Source organism: Drosophila miranda, unplaced genomic scaffold (genome assembly GCF_003369915.1).
Source record: "Drosophila miranda strain MSH22 unplaced genomic scaffold, D.miranda_PacBio2.1 Contig_AX_tr1_pilon, whole genome shotgun sequence".
NCBI classification, from domain to species: domain Eukaryota; kingdom Metazoa; phylum Arthropoda; class Insecta; order Diptera; family Drosophilidae; genus Drosophila; species Drosophila miranda.
In genome coordinates, this window is record NW_022881689.1 from 21,879 (window position 1) to 42,726 (window position 20,848).

Consider the following 20,848-nt stretch of genomic DNA (forward strand, 5'->3'; position numbering starts at 1 on the left):
AACGTTCCCCTTCGTTATTATTGATCTCCAGTTCAGAGCTCCAGAAGGAGATACCAAGTTTCTGAAGCTCAGAGCGTATGATGCGCTTTTTTGGCAGCATCAAGTTATTTTCAAGTGCATCAAAAAGAAAAGGGAAAACCGCTTTTATTATTCCTGGATAAGCTTTTCCGGACTAGCACCTGGCTTTGGAGCGACTGGCTCCAGAAGGGCAGGAGGGGAACGCAGCGGATCGCCACATTTCCTTGGTTGGGTCTTCGACTCACAACAGACCCAGATCTGCCTAGCTGTTCCAAAGATTCCGAGACTCCAAGGAAATCTGGTGTCCCAGGAAAGGAGAAACCAACCTTAGCCCGGCGACCTCAAAGTGGTCGCGAGAAGAAGTAGCCATGATCAATGTTTCAGTTACCGGCCCAATTCAACGCAAAACACTCAAGCGGGGCTATTGAGTAGTTTTTGAAAAAGAACTGAATTGTTTTGTTTCGAGAGCGAGCTTTGAGGCACTAGAGGGAGCTAACTAGAGCCTAACCAAAAGCTGTCAGGGGCATAGCGAGGTCTTTAAATTAATGGTGCGAGTGATTCTCATCATCGGAAAAGTTCCGGAGGAGAAACGGACTGAATTTGAAAAAGGCAGAAACTTTCGTTAGTAATATGTTTTAGTGTTAAGTGATTTTAAATAAGTTTGTTAGCTTTTCCGTGTATGATAGTCATTGTCAGCGGCGAAAGGCAGACGAAGGCGAGGGCAAAAAGGGAAGACCCAAAGAATTTTTTCCTCCAAAAGCGGAAGGAATATCGTAGAGTACTAGTGGGAAAAGAAAAGAATTTTTTTGTTAGTGTGTTGATTTCGTGTTGCCTTTGTGTGACTCAATCTTGAGGCTCGATTGGAGTTTCCTTTTCAGATCCGGACTTCATCGAGAAAACGCTTTCGTGGATATGCGGACCAAGGGGTGAGTGATATTGGCCAAATGTTAAAAGTTAAAGAAAAACGAGGGGGAACGTTCTGAGTTGCTGCGTACACCGCAACTCTACATTTATACCCGATACTTAGTTAGTATGGCTCTCCTCCGGCAGACGCCGCTAATATTGAACGACACGACAAAGAGTGTGTGCGAGAGAGACAGAAAATCAGTCTGAGCGTGACGTCGGGCGCTGCTTAGCCACTGCAAATTGATTTGTTCCTTTTGGCTACAAAAATAATCCGATCTGATCCAGATTCAGCAACGGGATAGATATGGTCATTATCTATGATTCTGCGTTTTTAGTTTTCTCGTATCCTCAATATTGTGGATGCAACAGACTTTCGTCTTTTGTGGGGGCGGAAGGGGGTGGGGAGAAATTTTGAGATATACGTTTTATAGTGAGATCTAACAGGAGTGCGGATACCAAATTTGGTTACTCTAGCCTTATAGGTCTCTGAGATTTGTGAATATCCCCAGATTTTCATCCTTTGCGTGGGCGGAAGGGGGTGTGGCGAAATTTTGAAACAAACTCGTCTCGGTCCGATATATTAGGAGTGTGGATACCAAATTTGGTTACTCTAGCTTTTATAGTCTCTGAGATCTAGGCGCTAATGTTTTACTCTAAGCAAAGCCGGCTATGCTACGTGTGTGTTAGAGAGAGACAGGGCGAGAAAAAATGAAATTGTTTTCTTGATGCTGGCTATAATAATAATACGATCCAATTCAGATTCTGCAGTCTCTACGATTCTGCGTTTTTGGTTTTATCGTATCTTTAAAAATGTGGATGCCACAGATTTTCGTCCTTTGTGGGGGCGGAAGTGGACGGGGCGAAGTTTTGAAATATTTTTGTAGCAGTGACATATCACAGAAGTCTGGATCCAAAACATCGTTGCTCTAGCTCTTATAGTCTTTGAGCACTAGGCGCTGAAGGGGACGGACAGACGGACGGACAGACAGACGGACAGACAGACAGGGCTCAATCGACTCGGCTATTGATGCTGATCAAGCATATATGTATATACTTTATGGGGTCGGAAACGATTCCTTCTGGACGTTACACACATCCATTTTCACCACAAATCTAATATACCCCAATACTCATTTTGAGTATCGGGTATAAAAATTTATTTGGTTTTGTTTTCGACGTAAAGCCCGCTGAGGGGCAAAGCAAACTGAGCAAAGTGTAATCCACTCAAGAAGAAAAGGAGAGAGAGATAAGCACTCAAATTATTCCCCCTATTGTTGTTCCGTTTTCTTCCTCCCTTCACGGTCTTGCTCGTCGACTCTATGCATGCACCTAAAGAAATTAATTGTTCGTCTTATTTATTATTACTCATTATCCAATTCGTTAGTCTTTAAAGCCCTTCTTTTTATACCCGATACTCAAAATGAGTATTGGGGTATATTAGATTTGTGGTGAAAATGGATGTGCGTAACGTCCAGAAGGAATCGTTTCCGACCCCATAAAGTATATACATACATATATGCTTGATCAGCATCAATAGCCGAGTCGATTGAGCCCTGTATGTCTGTCCGTCCCTATCAGCGCCTAGTGCTCAAAGACTATAAGAGCTAGAGCAACGACATTTTATTTCCAGCCCACTGTGATATGTCACTGTTACAAGAATATTTCAGAACTTTGCCCCACCCCCTACCGACCCCACAAAGAGCGAAAATCTGTGGCATCCACAATTTCGACGATACGAGAAAACTGAAAATCACATCGCACAATCATAAGGAATGACCATATCTGTCTGATTGCTGAATCTGGATCAGATCGGATCATTTTTATAGCCAATAGGAACAAATCAATTTGCAGTGGCTACGCAGCGCCCGACGTCACGCTCAGACTGATTTTCTGTCTCTCTCGCACGCACTCTTTGTCGTGTCGTTCAATATTAGCGGCGTCTGCCGGAGGAGAGCCATACTGACTAAGTATCGGGTATAACTGTAGAGTTGCGGTGTCCGCAGCAACTCACAACGTTCCCCCTCGTTTTTTTTAGTCTTAAGTTAGATTCGCTCCTATATTGGAGGTCAATAAATTTTATAATGTGAATTCAAAGTGGATTGCCTTCAGCTAGCCGAATGTCCCTGAAGATCCCATAGGTACGCAAAGGGGTCATTCCGTTTATGTTCACTCGCGATCTAGGAATGACCAAGAAAGGGAGGGTCAATGAGACCTGCGGCGTGGGGAAGCTTTCCGGAACAAGGCGAAGAAAGCACAAGCGGGAGTTACGCGTCGATGCAATTTTAGATCCTTCATGAATCTCGTCGTAGCATGCATATTTAATAACTTTAATAATAATGAGGATAGGCAACCAGCGAGAGGATGGCAAGATCACCACCCCAAATTGCCGAGGATCCCAGCCGGGAATAACAGTGTGCGCCCTTCTCCCATTCCCCAACATCTCGTCTGAATCGTTACAACTATGTTCAAATACTTTTCTAAAATTATTAATAATTTATTTCTAAGATAATGAACGGATTAATGAACAGTATATTCCGTATTCTTTTTATTTTCATTCAACATTTCCTTTTCTGGATTGTGTTGATTCTAAAATGAATGGGTACAAAATATTTGTATGTACTGTATATAATCGCAGACCCCATTAAAACAAGTATATATATAAATATATAATAAATGATATTAAAAATATGAAAATATGAAAATATTGCCTGTTTGGCTTTATGTAGCCAAAAGTATATGTAGTCAGAAAGTAATTTCGATACTTAGACTGTATCGAACACTCAGTTATACATACATATGCAAAGAAGTAAAAATAATGTTTTTATGGTAATGTACAATTTTGGTTTTAGGCGATTATGATTATGTACAGATAATGTGGATCATTAGTATGATAGTATTATTTACTATGTAGATTGTTTTCCAAGCTATTCGACATTTTATGTTTAGGAAAAAAAAACTTCGAAAAGTTAGGGGCGGGGTGCAACGATGGTGAAAATCGGATCGTAAATTAATCATATTTCATATAAATTCAGAGTATCTATGTATGTACATAATAACTAAAGAAATGCAACAGAGAGACAAAAATATGGTTTAGGGCTGATCAGATCTTCCTTTACTTGAGGATGATCTCAGCTGGTGGTAAAATATTGTCACCGTAGAGGCAATACCAGATGCTCGAATACCAAATGGTACGATCCACCCACTCGCTGCCGGCCAGAACATGGCCAATGTAGGGAGCATCTCGCGATCTGCAATGGAGAGATGAAAGTCTTAGAAATCACCTTGCTCTGATGATATCAGTTTTAGACTCAAACCTCATTATCTGTGCCTGGGTGCGCTCGACAAAAGTGATGGCCCAGCTCCATGGAAAGTCTCGTTTGCGCTCACAGCCAACATACGCCGTACAGCTCTGCAGAAATATCTCCCTGATAATAGTTGTCTTGTCGTTTTTGTCCTTCTTGGAAATAACAATCTTGCCGTCGCGCAGCTCGCACTGTAGAGATTTGAACGTCTTGGTGCGATTGTCGGCGAAGCGCAGCTCCTTGCCGGGCGTCACTGTGGCCAGATTCTTGATCGCCCGCTGTATTTCGCGCAGCATCTCAATGGGCCGCACCATCAGATAGTTGTGCTTGCGATCTTCCTCCGGCCAGTACGACCAGTTAAGGATCACGTCGAACACTTTTGTGTCATGGTGCAGGGGCCGCTCCAGGCTGCCGTTCAGTATCACCTCGTAGAGCGTCAGTTGATGGGTTGGTAGTTGCATTTTGACGGAATATTCCCGACATAGCTCGTAGGCGGTTTTGGTGGGTGAAATCGTGGCGTTCACCTGCATCTTTTCCTGGACGGATAGAGCGATTAGATCATTACATACTGAAGTGATCAATCATAACTGATGGCAAACCTCTGTGATGTTGTCTGGATTCGGATTCAGGCTGATCCAGATCTTTATGTCCCCCGACTGCTTGACCGCATCTTTGAGCGTCTCGGCGGCAGCGTAATACTTTTGCAGGCATGCCAGCATGTCCTGCTCCCGTTTCTGCATTGAATAAAATATAACATAGTTGTAAAGAATGAGAGGGAACGTTGTGATATACCCGATACTCAGTCAGAAGGTGTGTTGCTCTCTGCTCTCTTCTGCCAGATCGCGCACACTGCACGAGGAAGGGTGTGTGGGAGGGAGAATGAGAGAGCGCGTGGCTGGGCGTAGCGTACATTTGTTTCTTAGGGCTATAATAATGACCCGATCTGATCTAGATTCGGCAATCTTCTATGATTTTCTATGATTCAACGTTTTCGTTTTCGTGTATCTTTAAAATTAAGGATGCCACAGACTTTCGTGCTTTGTGACTGCAGAAGGGGGCGGGGTAAAATTTTGATATCACAGTCACATACAGTCTGGTTGCTCTAGCTTAAGAGTCTTTGAGATCTAGGCGCTCATCGGGAGGGACACACGGACGGACGGACAGACATACTTGGCTCAATCGACTGGGCCATTGATGCTGATCAAGAATATATATACTTTATGGCTTCGGGAACGCTTCCATCTGGGTCATACACACATCCACTTTTACCACATACTCCTATACTCCTGTACTCTTCTTGAGTATCTGGTATAAAAACATTCATAGATTCAAAGTAAGGTAGCGTTCAACTTACAATTTCATCGGCACTGACGGGGAATAGGTTCTTGTACAGAAGAATGAGATCGCTGAGAACATCGGCCTCTTTCTGAGAGTAGATTAGCTCATCGCTCTATTGGAGAAGCCGGAAACATACAGATAATTATGCACATACTCCTAAATATAGTAGCCAAGGTTTGACAGGGGACCCACCTTCTTGGCCAGCAGCGTTGGGCCCCAGATCATGGTTAGATTCTGAACGCTCATCTTGTTCTTGGTCTGCTGCGAGCTAATGAACACCAGGTGGCCCACGATCCGGCGCAAGGTCTCATGCTCGATGGGCGAGAGGCGAGCGAGGAGCTCACGATAGATGGGAATCTTCTCGGCGGCCAAATTCAGCTCGGTGACGAAGACGAAGCTGTCGGTTAGCTTGCCCAGGAGGCGCTCGGGCAAGTCCCTCATGAACCGCTTGAGGACATTGGCTACGTCGTGCTCATTGTACTCGTTTCGGGTGATCTCCACATTAAAGGCATCCGCTCGGAAGGCGCTCATCAGCTTGTGCATGGAGTTCTCCGAGCCTGATTTGCGATAGATCCCCTCCGACATGGACCCGTGGATGTACACAAAGTTAATGCACTTATCCACTATCACGGGCACATCGTACCGCGTCAACTGCTGATCCCCCAGCGAAAAGCCGTTGTTGTGTGCCACTTCCCGAATGATGTGACGCCAGATCTTTGTCTCTCGTGCCGAGCTCATGATCATGTAGACAGCATACGGCGGACAGTCAATCATCAGCATTGGCCCGATCCCCACGTGCAGGTTGTCGATGGACTCGTCACTCTCCTTGAGCACTATTTTAGAGGGATAGAAATGCAATTAAATGTTATTTTATAGCTCTTACATAGCTCTTATATAGCACCTATGCATCGCGCCTTGCGCAAGTCCATTTTCTCCACATTCCCAGTGGCCTCGCTCACGAAGATGAGACGTCGCTGGCTCTTGCGAAGCACCAACCAGGTGCCACTCCACTCTGACGTGATAGAGTTCTGAAACGGTACGGAACGGAATGCAACGCATTAGGCATGGGGTCTCAGGGAGGAGCTTAACGCTTCACCCACCTTTAGGTAGCACCAGCCCGCGCGGTAATAGTGGCATGTGTACTTGACAGGCATACTGTTGGTGAGACTCTCAAGGATCTTCTGCATCCAGACGCCCCTCTCGGACTCCTTGCCCACGCCATACAGATGGGAAACCCGCTGCTGCTTGACGTTCCCTGACGAGCTGCTGGTCATCACCAGATTGGGATTCGAGGACATGCTGTCGCTTACTCCGTTGCCGTTGCCTCCGTTTTTCGACTGAGATGTCGTGATCTCGAAGCAGTAAAAGTGGGTCGCCGTGTCCGTGACGCGATTGTTGCTGACGCACTGCAGCGTGGTTATGGTGTCCAAGGGTATCGACTCCCTTGGCGTCTTCATCTCATGGTCGAGAAATGTCTGGAACTGGCGGTCCCTGAGTATGGCCTTTCGGTTCTGCATCTCCTTAAGTATATCTTCGACCACGCCCGAGGGAAACCGCACAAGGGGACCTTCGTAGCGCACCAGAAGCGGCGACAGACTGGGCCGGGGAACCATCTGCAGGGCCACCTTCACCTCCGACTGCCTCTGGGCCCCCGCCTTAAAGCTGGAGCGCCTCTTCATCACATCCATGCGCAGCTTGACGCTCGAGAAGGTGGTTATCGTCTTCCGCAGACGAGAGCTAAGCGTAGAACGAGACTCGATACTGACAGGGGCGGTCTGTCCGCTGGTTCCTGTTCCTCCAATGGCCTCCAGGTAGGTGGGTGGGCTGTCGCCTTCGATTGGTAGTGCTGACTTTGTGCTGCTGCTGGACGTGGAGGTGGAGGTGACTGTGGCTGTGGTTGTGACTGGAGAACCGTCTGCCACAAACCAATTGGTGCGATTTCTTGAGGCGCTGGCCAAGTCCACCATGGATCTGTTGGCGGTCCCCTCGGGTATCTTGCTCAGATAGGGCCTGGCACGTGCCTCCAACTGCTCCTGCTCGCGGTCCAGCATATGCTCCAGGCTGTCGTTCAGCAGCTGGGCATTTTGGTGCACGATCTGGGGCTGGCGACCACTTGTCGTGGCCGCACATCCACTAGGCGGCTCCTCCTCGGAGGTGCACATGCTGACATCGTCCTGATCCCGCTCTTGTTTCACAGTGCCGTAGGTGTCCTCCTCCAGTAGGTGCTCGAGCAGTAGCAGCTCGTTGCTCTTGTTGGAACGCTCCAGCGTCGAGCACTTGCTGCTCATTAATGGATCGAACTCCTCGATCAGCTCCTGGGGCGCGGACCATCCACCGACGGCTCCGTCGTTGCTGTCCAGCTCCCCATCTTCGCTGATGCAGGCCAGCTCTTGCTGCTGCTGGTTTTGCTGCTGCTGCTGGTTGGGGGTCAACAAGTTGCAGCCGCGACTGCTCCCCGCGGTGGCCATCTCGAAGAGCTTCCCGTAGGTGGCTTCCTGGTTGGCATAGACCGGTTCCCGGGAGGAGTCTTCTTCCTGCACCTCTTCTCCCTGCTGCGAATCGACATCCTCGCCGTAGAACTGCCAGGAATCGCTGCGCTCTGGCTTTGGGGCCCTCGCCTCTTCGGCGGCAATCTTGGCGCAGATTAGCAGCGATTCCTCTCGCTCCGCTACCACCGCTGCCCGATTCAGTTCCTTCAGCTCGGCGGAGTCCACGGGGGGACGTCGCAGCTCGATGTGCTCGTAGTTCTTGCGGCGCTTCTGCCGCACGGGCGGCTGCAGTGCGTCCAGCCGGAACCGCTCCGGCTGTTGGGAGAGGCGCGGCGGAGGGAACGCGGGCATTGGCAGGGACGATGGCGGAGACGACGTCGTTGCGTCATCTCCGCGGATCGGGGGACGCTGCTGCGTCCGTAGCTGGACCTGCTCCTGAGAGAGATTTCTGGCCAGCGGGGGAGGTGGGGAGGGACGTGCCCTCAGTGCCTCATCGTAGCTGGGGGCTTACCCTGCACCTTGGGCACCTCATAACAGCCGTCATCATCCCCGGCACCGTCCCCCCCAGCTGGCACCTCTTGATCCTCAACTTTGACTTTGGCAGTGACCTTTGCCTGATCGCGGAGATCGGTGAATCCTCCGCCGACGACATTCCGGTTCAGGGGACTGGAGAACTGTATCGCATTGAAGACATCCGTGTTGGGCATGGTCTGTCGTCGCTCAAGGTCAAACTCTCCCACGGAGCTTTCTCCACCCTCCGCTTCTCTGTCCCCATGGCCTCCCCTGCCCCCCAAGGTGAAGTTCGACCCGAATCGCCTGCTGGCATTCTTCAGACGGCTGCCAGCGTCAGCGCTGAGATTGCTGATCGCTTCCGTGGAGCTCCTTAGGTTCCTGTCCAGACGCTTCTTGGCACCCTTGGCCTTGAACGTGATCCGTTCGCCAATGGCCTCGCCCAGCAGTTTCGAGGTGGTGCCCAAGGATCGCAGAAGATTCCTGAATTCATTTGAGGCAAAATGAAATCGAGGGAGAGAGAGGATGAGAGAGAGAGAGTTAGTTTTGCTTGTGGCAGAGAGAGTTCGTCCCATTCCCATTTGGTAAGTAAATGAAATCCAAGTATACGTACGTATACTAGTGCAATGTGTGTGCGTGTTAGATCTAATACTACGTGAATAGGAGTATCCGCAACACATATTGGGCTAGGGCTAGGCCTAGGCACATGATGGGAATAGGAGTGCTGGGAAGAGAAATGCGCTGGGTCCAAGAACTTCCCTCAGATGAATCAGCCGTCTCAATGCGCACATATTGTATTCTACAGGTATTCGTTTCAAATATATAGGTGCATGGGCTTAATCTTACTTTAATGTATGTAAACATCGGCGCGCCGAAGTTTGCTCAGAGGTAAGGCTATGCATCGGCGAAATAGATAAATCGGATGATTTACCAAGGACCCTCGCAGATAGCCTTCTCCTCCGGTTGCCATTGATCTCGAACTGAAAGAAAGTGCTTCAATAATCGCACATCATGCCACGTAAACTGCACTCCTGTATCCTTGATCTCTATAGATCTTGAAACTTAGCGACGCGTCGGGTCTGACAAAAATAGTATTGCACAGACGATCAAGGTGATCATCAAGAACATCTCTGAAGACTTAAAAAGACTACAGCCGAGTGCCTATGTATGATAGCATTAAGAAGAAAGGAAGGCTAGCTTCAGGGGCTAACTAAAGGGTCTACTAAAGACTAGCTTACAAATCTAATTCCACCCACGATTCCACGATTCCAATTCAATTTCTTCCACCCACCCACGTCGAAGTGTGCCTGTGCCTAGTGTGTTCTGTACGGATATTGATTCAAACTAAATCCTTAGGGCAACTTCAAAAGTGACTGACAAAAATAAGTGAAACGTGAATCGGAATTGTTGCGTGAAACTTCGCTGTAAATTCAAAATGTGTTTTATTTTCTCGTTTCCGTTCAGCTTTTGAAAATTAAATTTTCAAGTAACTACGAGAACGATAGTGCCTCCTCATCGCGGAAAGAGTCACAGAAGCACCTCCGCTAACCCTCGATTCGAATTGGTTCAAATGCAGCCACGATAACCACAACGACAAACGGTTGCAACAACGGCGTTAGGTGCGAAGGACAAGCCACCCGCCACCCACGCTTAAATCACAGCTGAGAGCCAGAAAGAGACAGCAAGTCGCCTTCGAGAAGAGAAGAGAAGAGAAGCAAGAATCGAAAAAGCTCTGAAAGCACACCAACACAACACCAAAAGCATTAAAACTGCAGCAGAGCGACCCCATCCCACACATCACACTCACACCAGCGCCACGAGCATCGAACATTGCATCGGGCATTGAGCATAGGGAGGGACACACACTGACACTGGGAGGAAGAAGATGGATCTTTTCGATATGGACGACGTTGTAGTGGGCCCCCGGACGAGTGCAGCACCCCGCTGAAGGAGTGGCGGCTGAAACTCCAGGCTGGCACACTGACACGCAACGACTTCATCGAGTTCTTCAAGAAGGAGTCGCCCAAGTACTTTGACTACGAGAACGAGCTGGACACAGGTGAGATGCACTACTGCTCGCTCTTGGGTTTCATTTTGTTTCTATTGTCGTTTGAACAAACGATTTGGTATTGCGCCTACTGCGTCAACCTCCCTTTTCTGCCGCTCCTCCCTCCCACTGTTTATCTGTTGTTATTATTATATTTGGGGTGTTGTTCACAAAGCTTTAGAGTGAACAGCAAAGCTGGAACTTCGATTGACTTGACATATGAAACCGCTCTTATACCCCTCGTGCAGGGGTAAACTGTTGGGATCTGGCAGCACATACTCGACTCGTAGGCTAGGAAGCTCCAGGATCCAGGATAACCATGATAGGACCTTGCTGCTTTCTACTTTCTCAATTTCATATAGAGATCGTCGTAGGCAATCGAGCAGAACAGAAAACGTAGATGTTAAGATGACACTGTTGTGAGGACAGACTTTGGGCCACGGTGGTTGTGACGACAATGACTGATAAAACAGAATGTGAAATATATATATTTGTATTTGAATTCAATTCGGTTTATTCAACTTGCTTTTACCTGGCCCTTGTCCAGACCAGAACAGACCTCAGTCACAGCCTCAGCCCCAGTCCTCTGACGTGTCCCCAGTCTTTTCCAGCTTTCTTCAGACTTACGGATGGATTTTGAATTCGTGAGGTTGTCTCTTTGTGGAGCCAATAAACGGCTGATACAATTAGACATACAGACTTTCTTGTGTGAATGCATTCGTGTGTCGAGTATATATGTACATTGTACATATATTCATGTAAGTACATATATGTATATATATGTGTAAGCATATGATGATATATGTATGTCATTCGTGTTAATACATTATCCTTAAACAAATCTTTTCTGTTTCTGCTTAATTTTGTTCCCATTTGAGTACTTGGGTATTTGGTTGGGGTGCCTTAAACTTCTCCTTCTCCTCTCCTCTCCTTTCCACTCGGTGCGATTAGCTGATTAACAAATGCTATCGCTGGCATGTCGCCGGAGAAGGCCGGAAGGACATTTCTTTGTGTGGGGAGGGGCTGAGCTTTTTGTTTGCTTTTCGCAAGGAGCGTGGAATATGGCATGGACAATTCCGCCTCAGCTGTGATCTTTACCGTTCAGTTCCGTTCCGTTCATTTCCGTGCTGATCGATTCTCCTCTGTGCTGCTCTGTTCTAGGCCCTCGCCCGCCCGTTCCGTTCTTTGTTCCACTCTATTACGCCTCAGCAGCACACTGTTGCACACGTAGTTATGTACATATGTTGGTGTTTTACAGTGGAACGTTTTGCATGCACATATTCGTCAGTAAATGGAAGAATCACCTATAGATACATAGCAAAAAACAGTACATACATATGTATGTAGGTATATGCATGTATGTACGTACTATGTATGTGCATACATACTATGTGCACTGCAGACTTTGTTGTATTTATTATTTTCGTTGATAGCCCGAGAATCGTTGCGACGTCAGATTCTCAGATGCGTTGTCGATTGTGGAAGAGTGTGTGAAAGAGAGAGAAGAGAAAGAGAGTGAGCGCGTGGAAGGCGTTGCCTAGCCACTGCAATTTCATTTGTTCCCTCTGGCTATAATATTGCTCCGATCCGATCCAGACTCGGCAACTAGGCGTCAAACAAGACGGACGGACGGACGGACGGACGGACGGAAGTTCTGGGAAGTTACACACATCCCCATTCACTTTCACCACAAATCGAATATACCCTTGTACTCTTCGAGTACCAGGTATAAAAATAGCTAACGGGAACCGCTGTCGCTCTTACATCTGATTCCCTCGCTCGCGCTCTCTTCTTCCCGCTCCTACTTCTACTCTCTTACTCTCATTGGATAGTATCTATCTATCTGTCTCGCTCTGAACGATGCAGGCAGAGTTCATACCTGCATACGTACATACATATGTACATATGTATGTGTTGCATATAAAGGCGCGACCTTGAACTGTATTTGTATTTGTTGTATTTGACGATTTGTGGTTTTGATTTCAATTCGAAAACTCGTTTCGATGGAAGGTTTCTCTTCGCCTCCAGTCTCCAGCTCTCTTGCGGTCGCAACATCATCGTCATCATCACGATCATGATTGTCATGATATCTTTCTTTATGCTGTTTAACCTGTTCTAAAAACTAAGTGATATTTTACACAGACCGATGATGTTTGTGTTACTCATATGTATGTTCATATGAACATACAAATGCATGTATGTACATATATACATATGTATATGCACGTATGCTGTACGAATGCAAGTAATACTACACCGCTAAACAATGACTAAATGCGTTTATCCAAAATCCCACATCCCATCCCCACCTTCACCCTAACTCAAGTAGTGTGTTCTCCACTCACTTTGGCACTCACAGGGTCTCTTCCGTCTCTATCCCCCGAGTAAGACCGAATTATTTTACTTTGAATCACCAAAGTAGTCTCCATGCTGTCTAGAACTGAAATTAATCCTAGAGTGGGGCTAATGATTGAATATTGTGATGCACGTATGTATGTATGTGCATGTGTATACATATGTATACCCTCTATTCGAAGTCTACTCCACACAAGCGGCTACTGGAGCATTCGTGAAGGAGGAATGCGTTTTTGCCTGGTATCCGCGCGTAACAGCCTTCTGCTGGTTTCACATGGGACGCTTGATGGTGCAGCATACAGAGGTTGATGGATGTGTTGTCTTATCAATTGGAGCGATTTTTTGCAGAACATGTCAGCCATACATATGTATGTTCTTACTTCCCTACGCTATCTTAGTTATACCCGATACTCGACAGAGTTTAGGGAAATACATATACTCCTTATTCCCGCCTCCTACTTCCACCTAAAGAAGGCATCGACGTTGAATGTCTTGGGTCACCGAACGAATTCATTTGCCAGCATTGTACCCACCCCCAGCATATATGTTCTCGTAACCTTGTCAATTATTTCATGCCTCTCCGTTGCTCCGTTTTCTTATATTTTGTTTAGTGAAATGCATGTTCAAAGAAGCCCTGGCCAAGGAGGAGATAATCGATGTTCTGGTCGAGTTCATGCTTGGCGATAACCCAAAATCGGCGCTGGAGAAGCTGCGGCTCGAGGGCAACACCGCTACCGTCTGCGGCAAGGTGTTCAAAAATGGGGAGCCCACCTACAGTTGCCGGGAGTGTGGCATGGATCCCACCTGTGTGCTGTGCGTAAACTGCTTTAAGCGGTCGGCTCATCGCTTCCACAAGTACAAAATGTCCACCTCCGGCGGCGGTGGCTGCTGCGATTGTGGGGACAATGAGGCCTGGAAGAAGGATCACTATTGTCATCTGCATTTGGTGAGTAAAACGAGAGTGCTTCCTAGCATGCTACCCCTTACTTTAACATCCGAATCCGTATCCGTATCTGTTGCAGGATAATCGAAAGAATCCGCTCGAGAGCAAGATCATCAGTGGGGCCGTTTTGGAGCGCAGCGAGATCTGCTTCAGTGCCATTCTGGCGTTTTGCGTCAACTATCTGGAGATCGAGCCGAACGCCAGTCTGAAGTGCCTCGACGGGGAGGGGCTGGAGCTGGATGGGGCGCACTTTTGCACGGTGCTGTACAACGACGAGTCGCACACGTTTGACCAGGTCATCCAGACGCTGACAAAGATCGCCAAGTGCCGCCACAAGGAGGCCATGGAGATAGTGGCGGCCATAGACCGCGAGGGCAGGGCCGTGGTCAAGTGCGACACGTTCAAGGCGTGCAACGAGCTGAAGATGGCCATAGAGAACCAGATGATACCACCGAGCGGTCTCCTTACCAATCTCCGCAACAACCAGTCGCTGCGAACCTCCGTGCTGCACATCAACTCGGTGGCCTGCCAGCAGTTCGCCCTCCAGCTGCTTAGCTGGTTCCAGGAGTTCCTTGTCCGCCACTACCTCTTCCGCAAGACCTTCTCCGAGCTGGTGCAGCAGAAGCAGGAGTCCTTCTGCATCCGCCACATCCTCGAGTGCGACGTGAAGCTGTGGAAGACCGCTCGCACCTGCTGGCACCGCCTCCTCATCTCGGGCATGCTCATGGAGTACAAGAACAAGATGGTGCTGGCCCAAGAGTTCTCACGCCGCTACGCGACAATCGTGGAGGACTTCATCAACGATGACCACGACCACGCCTTCTCGATAGTCTCTCTCAGTGTGCAGCTCTTCACCGTCCCCAGCATTGCCCATCGCCTGATCGCCAAGGAGGGCATATTCGACAAGCTGCTGCACACATTCTACTACGTGGCCATCGAGAAATTCATCCTCAATCGCACCCTCCACTTCAGCAAGAACATTGCCAGCCTGACCTTCTTCAAGCGAGCCAACTATATTCTGTACGACCTGCGCTATCTGCTCAGCCTCAAGCCAGACGTTCTGAGCAATGAGCTGCGCACTGGATTTCTAGAAGGCTGCAAGGCTCTGATGCGAGTCCTAAATGTGATGCAAGGCATGGAGTCGATTACTCGCCAGACGGGACAGCATATGGACTACGAGCCGGAGTGGGAGTGCGCCTTCAATCTGCACATAAAGCTGGCCACGACCATTTCGCAGGTGATCGAGTGGGCATCCACCGACAAGACGCTGCTGCACAAACTCTACAAGATGACGGTGCGGGCTCTGGTGAGCAACAACTTTATTGTCGGAGGCGAGGAGGCGGAGGCCAAGAGTGTGGCTGGACATGTGGCCAACTGCCTCATATACGATGTCTCGGTGCGGCCGGTGTCCATTCATCTGCCATTGACTCGCTTTTATGCCGGGATCTACCTGCATCTGGGGTCACACGACCTAAGCTACGACTGCCTGGTGGCCGAAACCGAGGCGCTGAACATCAAGATGACGCCGCGCGAGATCATAGAGCCGGTGCTGTGCACCCATGCGATGATTGCCCAGGTGGCCGCCGGAATGTGGCGCCGCAACGGCTACTCTCTGCTCCACCAGCTGTACCTCTACAGAAATGTGCGCTGCCGCGTCGAGATGCTGGACAGGGACATTGTCTGCCTGCAGATTGGTGCCTCTCTTATGGAGAGCAACGAGTTCCTCATCCATGCCCTGAACAAGTTCAATCTGATCGGATGGGCCCAGTCACACTACGAATCGAAGCTGGCCGAGTCCCCCCTCGACGATGAGTTCATGCGCCAGCTGTCAATGATCGACGAGTTCCTCGAGCTGCTCATCGTCATCATCGGGGAGCGCTGGATGCCCGGAGTATCGCTCGTGACCGAGGAAGATCGCCTGCGCAAGGAGATAATCCAGCTGCTGTGCATCAAATCCTACTCCCATTCGGAGCTGAGTCGCGCCCTGCCTGACACCACCGGCGGCAACAGTGACAGTGTCTTCGAGGACGTCATCAACACGGTGGCCACGTTCAAGAAGCCCGTGGGTGCCGATCGGAAGGGCGTCTACGTTCTGAAGGAGTCGCTGTTCGAAGAATTCAACGTGTACTTCTATCACTACACCAAGGAGGATAAATCAAAGGCCGAGGAGCTGCAGCGGGAGCGTCGCAAGGCCAAAAAGGAACTGGTCTGCTGTCCGCCCCCATGCTGCCGCAGTTGACTCCAGCGTTCACGTGAGTCCGCTTGAGGATACTCGTATGGAGGATTCTGTTGCTAATGCTAATGCCAATTTTCTCTTGCTACCATTACAGGTCCATGGCCAACATATTGCAGTGCAATGTGTTCCTCAGCATCTGCACTTTGACTATGGATCGGGCTCTGGACATTCGCAGCCGCTCCTTCTCGGAATCCCATGTGCAGAAGGTATGTAGTTTCCTGTTCTGTTCGTTCTGCTTCTGATGTTAACAATCGTAATTTCTTTTCAATTCAGATTTTACATTTGCTCGGCTTTGCCATCCAAGAGGAACTTAGCGAGCACTACCCATTTCTCAGTTTCTATGAGCGCGCGCAGCAGTTTGGAATCCTCGACAAGTTGGACGAGCTAGCACGCTGCCCAAGGGTTAGTGTCCACGCTTTATATACTGCCTGCCTTGAATGTCCTTTAATTTGATCTCATTTCGCCACAGTTGGAGGCACATCGTGACTTTGTGCTTTGGACCATTAAACGGTACAAGGATATGCAGGCCAAGCAGGCGCCAGCAGCAGCGGCCGGGCCCAGCGGCTCTCAGAAGAAGACTGCGGGCGAAGAGCCGCCGCTGACATCCGAGGAACAGGCACGCCAGGAGAAGGAGACCCGCGCCAAGCTGGCCGCCGAGCGTCGAGCCAAGATTATGGCCCAGATGCAGAGTGCCCAAAAGTCCTTTATGAAGTCGAACGCTGAGATGTTTGCCAACAGCGACCTGGAGCAGGATTCAATCTCAACAGGAGCCTCTAGTAGCCGGGGGGCGGCATCCTCCATGGGCAGCACCGCTATGGATTGGGAGGATATATCGGATGAGAGCCTAGAGGACCAGGGTGCGGCAGCTCTAGTGATAAAGCAGAACCCGGCCTGCCTGGGGCCAAACCGGGCCCACTACCAGTCGCAGGAGAACAGCTTCAAATGCATCCTGTGCTTCGAGAACTGTAGCATCAACCCGGACGGACCACCGCTCGTTAGCTCCGCGTTTGTGCAGACCTCACGCGTGATCCTGACTACACCGAGCCACTACAAGGGCAAGTGCGGCATGCACGTGAGCTGCTGCGGCCACGTGATGCACTACAAGTGCTGGCAGGAGTACTACAGTAACGAGGAGTCTAAGGAGCAGCGTCGCCTCCACCGGAATCGTCTCGCCCTCAGCCAGGGCCACAACGTGGAGTTCCACTGTCCGTATTGCCGGGCCCTCAGCAATACTGTGCTCCCCGTCAGCGAGCCCCTGGTCGGACTTATTCCCGGCGGCCTTCCCGGAGTGCCGCCGGCTGTCAGCTCCGAGAGCTACTTGCCCCTGGACTGCTTCGTGGAGATCATGAGGACTCTTGCTGGGGAGCTATCGGCTCCAGCCGGTGACAACACCATGTGGCAGTATCCGAGCGTTCTGCGCAGGTCCAATGTAATCGGCGATCTGGCTCAGTTCGAGCGTAGTGTGCAGCTGATCGCGAAGCCGCAGCTGCACGCCACTTGTATGGAGGTGATGACCTCCTTCAACAAGGCGCTGCAAAATGCGATGATAAGCCAACAGCCGAACGCTGTCACAGAGGGCGGAGTAGGCGGCGAGGCCGAGAACCCGTACCTGGTGTTTGACACATGCAGCTACACATTGGAGTCCCTTGAGATCTACATGTACACTATGCGGAAGCCGCTCAAGGTGGAGATGCCCATGCGCCATCAGACGTGCACCACGAACCTGGTGCGCGCCTGCGCCCTCTACTCGAGTTGGGCTCCGCAGCGACCCGAACTGGCGTCCAAGCTGCTGGACACCATATTCAACCAGAAGGGAACCAGTGTCCTCGAATGGGACTGCTTTCGCATGCTAGTCCAGCTAAGCTTTGGGGTCCTCAACCTCATGGTGAGGGAGAATGGTAAGTGTAATCCGAATCCAGTGCGTCGCATCGCTCTCTTTGTTGCTGATTACTGATTCTTGATTTTCAATCTGTTGCATAGAACACACTTTTCTGCCCAGCGGGAGCATGTTCGATTTCTACATGATGCAGACAATGTTCCTGGCCAATGTCACAAAGGCCGTCATCTGCTTTGACGTTGAGAAACAGCTGGACAGTCGGCGGGCCAAGGAGGAGGCTGGCAAGGCGCCAACTGAGCTCTCTCAGCTAGCATATGTGGAGCAGCTTCCCTCGAAGATCCAGGAGAATATGGTGGCGTTCTATCGTCGCTACAATGTGCCAGCCCGAATGCGCCAGCTGGTGCAGCAAAAGGAGTCGGAGGAGAAGCACAACCAGAGTCAGAGCCAAAGTCAGAACCAAGAGCAGACTGTGGTAATCCCATGCGAGCTGCAGCACCTGGCCCTGATGCTGGAGTATGTACAGTGTCAGATGAGAGCATTCTTGCGATGCGCCTGCCTCTTCTACCGCTGCCTGACCGATGTTGAGTTCCCCGACACGTTCCCCACAGAACAACCGGATAGATTTGACCTGATGTGCCAGTACCTGGGTCTGGATGCTGACATGGGCGTATATTTCGATATGGAGACAGTCTATGCCACCGTGATGCACAACTTTGCCTCGCATCCGCACATCCTGCGCCAGGCCGAGCAGTGCAGTTTACGCTATGGAGATCCCGTGGAGGTGTTACCATGTCTGCGTCCCCTGCCGGAGCTGAAGCCGCTCTTTGAGGACTACAGCGATCTGATCAACAGCGTATCGGACATTTTCTGTCCCAAAAACGAGCGCGAGGAAATGAAGACCCCTACGATGTGCCTGATCTGTGGCAAAGTGCTTTGTGGACAGTCGTACTGCTGTCAGCCAGAGCTGGGAAAGATGTCGGTGGGGCCTGCACCCATCATGCCCACAGCTGCGGCGCCGAGGTCGGCATATTTCTACGCATACGGGACTGCCAGGTTGTCTATCTAGGCCGTGGCAAGGGCTGCTATGTCCAGCCACCGTATCTGGACGAGTATGGGGAGACGGATCAGGGCCTAAGGCGCGGCAATCCATTGCGCCTCAGCCAGTATGCCTATCGCCGCATCTTTATGCAGTGGTTGGGTCACAAGCTGCACGAGGAAATTGCTCGACTCAATGATAATGCCAACGTGGCTGTAAGGCAATGGCATCACATGTAGTCCGAACGAAGAGCGAGAAGTAGTAGTTCAGCTTCGGAACGAAAGGGGAAGAACTGGAGCTGGAGCTGAACATGAAGCTGTAGGAGATCGAGAGCAAGAGCGATGGCAATGGCGACAGTCAATGTGATTATTACGTACTAACATTAGGAGAGCATATTTATACGTCTAAGCATTTTACAAGTTATCCTTTGGAAAGGAAACAGATCCCCCTTCCCCACACATAAACACACACACCTCAACACGTTGAGTACTAAAACGAAAAACCAAAAGAAACCTAAACCTAAATTCGAACTAAAACTACAATCCTTACACACGTCCAGCTTCAACTTTGTAAAATCGTCTTGCGTTCTCTTACACTATAACACATAAAAACTTGATTATATTTTTTTTTGAGCTAACATTAGAAAACTTCTTGATAGTTTGTGTAGTAGACCGAATTTCGAGGACCTTCTCTAGTTATATATATATATAATATACATATACTACACTTAAAAAAAAACTAGGCTAGATTTTGCCAGCACCTTCAAGGACTATACACGAGACTATACATGTGACCCCCACAGCAGATAAGAGTAACCGAAAAGAAAGAAAGAAAATATAACAAATGAGCACTCTGTGTTTCTTTGCTTCTGATTGATAATTTGATCTATAGTCTGTTCCATGACCACGGCCATGTCATCAGCAACTCCCAAGTCTGTGTACATAGAAATCTCTGAATCCTTATCCAAATCCCCACCATTATTGACACTTAGCAGGGAAGCAGCAGGGCTATGTGCAGTCTTGAAAAGAAGGCGGTAGCGTAACCTAACCCGAAGATATACATACATATGTGTGTTCATCAATCCAAATAACCGGGTGGGTTGCCGGGACGCACTTCCATCCGAAGAACACTGACACCCGTAAGACGTTGACACACATATTGGCACACCTTAAACTCAACTTTGCACACTTCCGAACAATATGTATTCTCCTTCCACTCCACTCGGCAAACCTTTAACGACAAGAAGATGACTTCAAACATACTAAATTTAGTCAAATTTCATGTTTCTTTATCAGAATAAACTTAACACCTCCATATGGTAACTATCTATGGATAGATATATGTATGCAAACATACACAAACATGTTTCTATCTATATATTGTATAACAACAACAACAAAATCGATTTATGTAAAGTTCAAGCCAAATATTGTTGCGAAACAAAATCTCACAAATAGAAACTGGAAGAAACCAACAAACTTGAAATAAAATGCAGTTTGAAAATATTTTTTATTGAATCTGCAACGAGCAATGTCCAATTAGAACGACGGCTCGTCGTGCAGCACCTCGTGCTGCTGCTGGAGAGCGGAGAGTCGGTCAGTAGCGACTACTTCTACTTACAGAAAATGCCATGCAAATTAAAAGAACATTTGCCATGTTGGTTCATGTGCACTTCGAAAATAAATTCATCTTTAGTACCGGCCAGTAGGATTGTGTGGAAGATCCCTGTATTTTAATGAAGTCAATCAGTTTGGTAGGACTTATTTCCCAAATCCGGTCACTGTTGTTCTCACAAACTTGAAGACTCTTCTTTAATAGATCGCAGAATATT

The 20,848-nt window shown here is 48.8% G+C and overlaps 1 protein-coding gene and 1 pseudogene across 2 annotated transcripts; one reads left to right on the forward strand and one right to left on the reverse strand.

Annotated features, from left to right (window-relative positions):
• Nucleotides 1-3,613: 3,613 nt before the first annotated feature.
• LOC117195339 lies at nt 3,614-11,350 on the reverse strand (annotated as a pseudogene).
• LOC108151170 (E3 ubiquitin-protein ligase UBR1) lies at nt 9,905-19,896 on the forward strand. 2 transcript variants are annotated; one of them, XM_033399928.1, is made up of 5 exons: nt 16,068-16,160; nt 16,239-16,350; nt 16,418-16,546; nt 16,614-18,042; nt 18,125-19,896. In XM_033399928.1, exons 1-5 carry the CDS (start codon nt 16,132-16,134, stop codon nt 19,045-19,047), a joined length of 2,622 nt encoding a protein of 873 aa, XP_033255819.1. In that variant the 5' UTR covers nt 16,068-16,131; the 3' UTR covers nt 19,048-19,896. The 2 variants fall into 2 exon arrangements, with proteins under 2 accessions (XP_033255820.1, XP_033255819.1); XM_033399929.1 differs by lacking the exons at nt 16,418-16,546; nt 16,614-18,042; nt 18,125-19,896 and adding exons at nt 9,905-10,622; nt 13,577-13,911 and having other exon boundaries at nt 13,988-16,160; nt 16,239-16,332.
• Nucleotides 19,897-20,848: the final 952 nt, after the last annotated feature.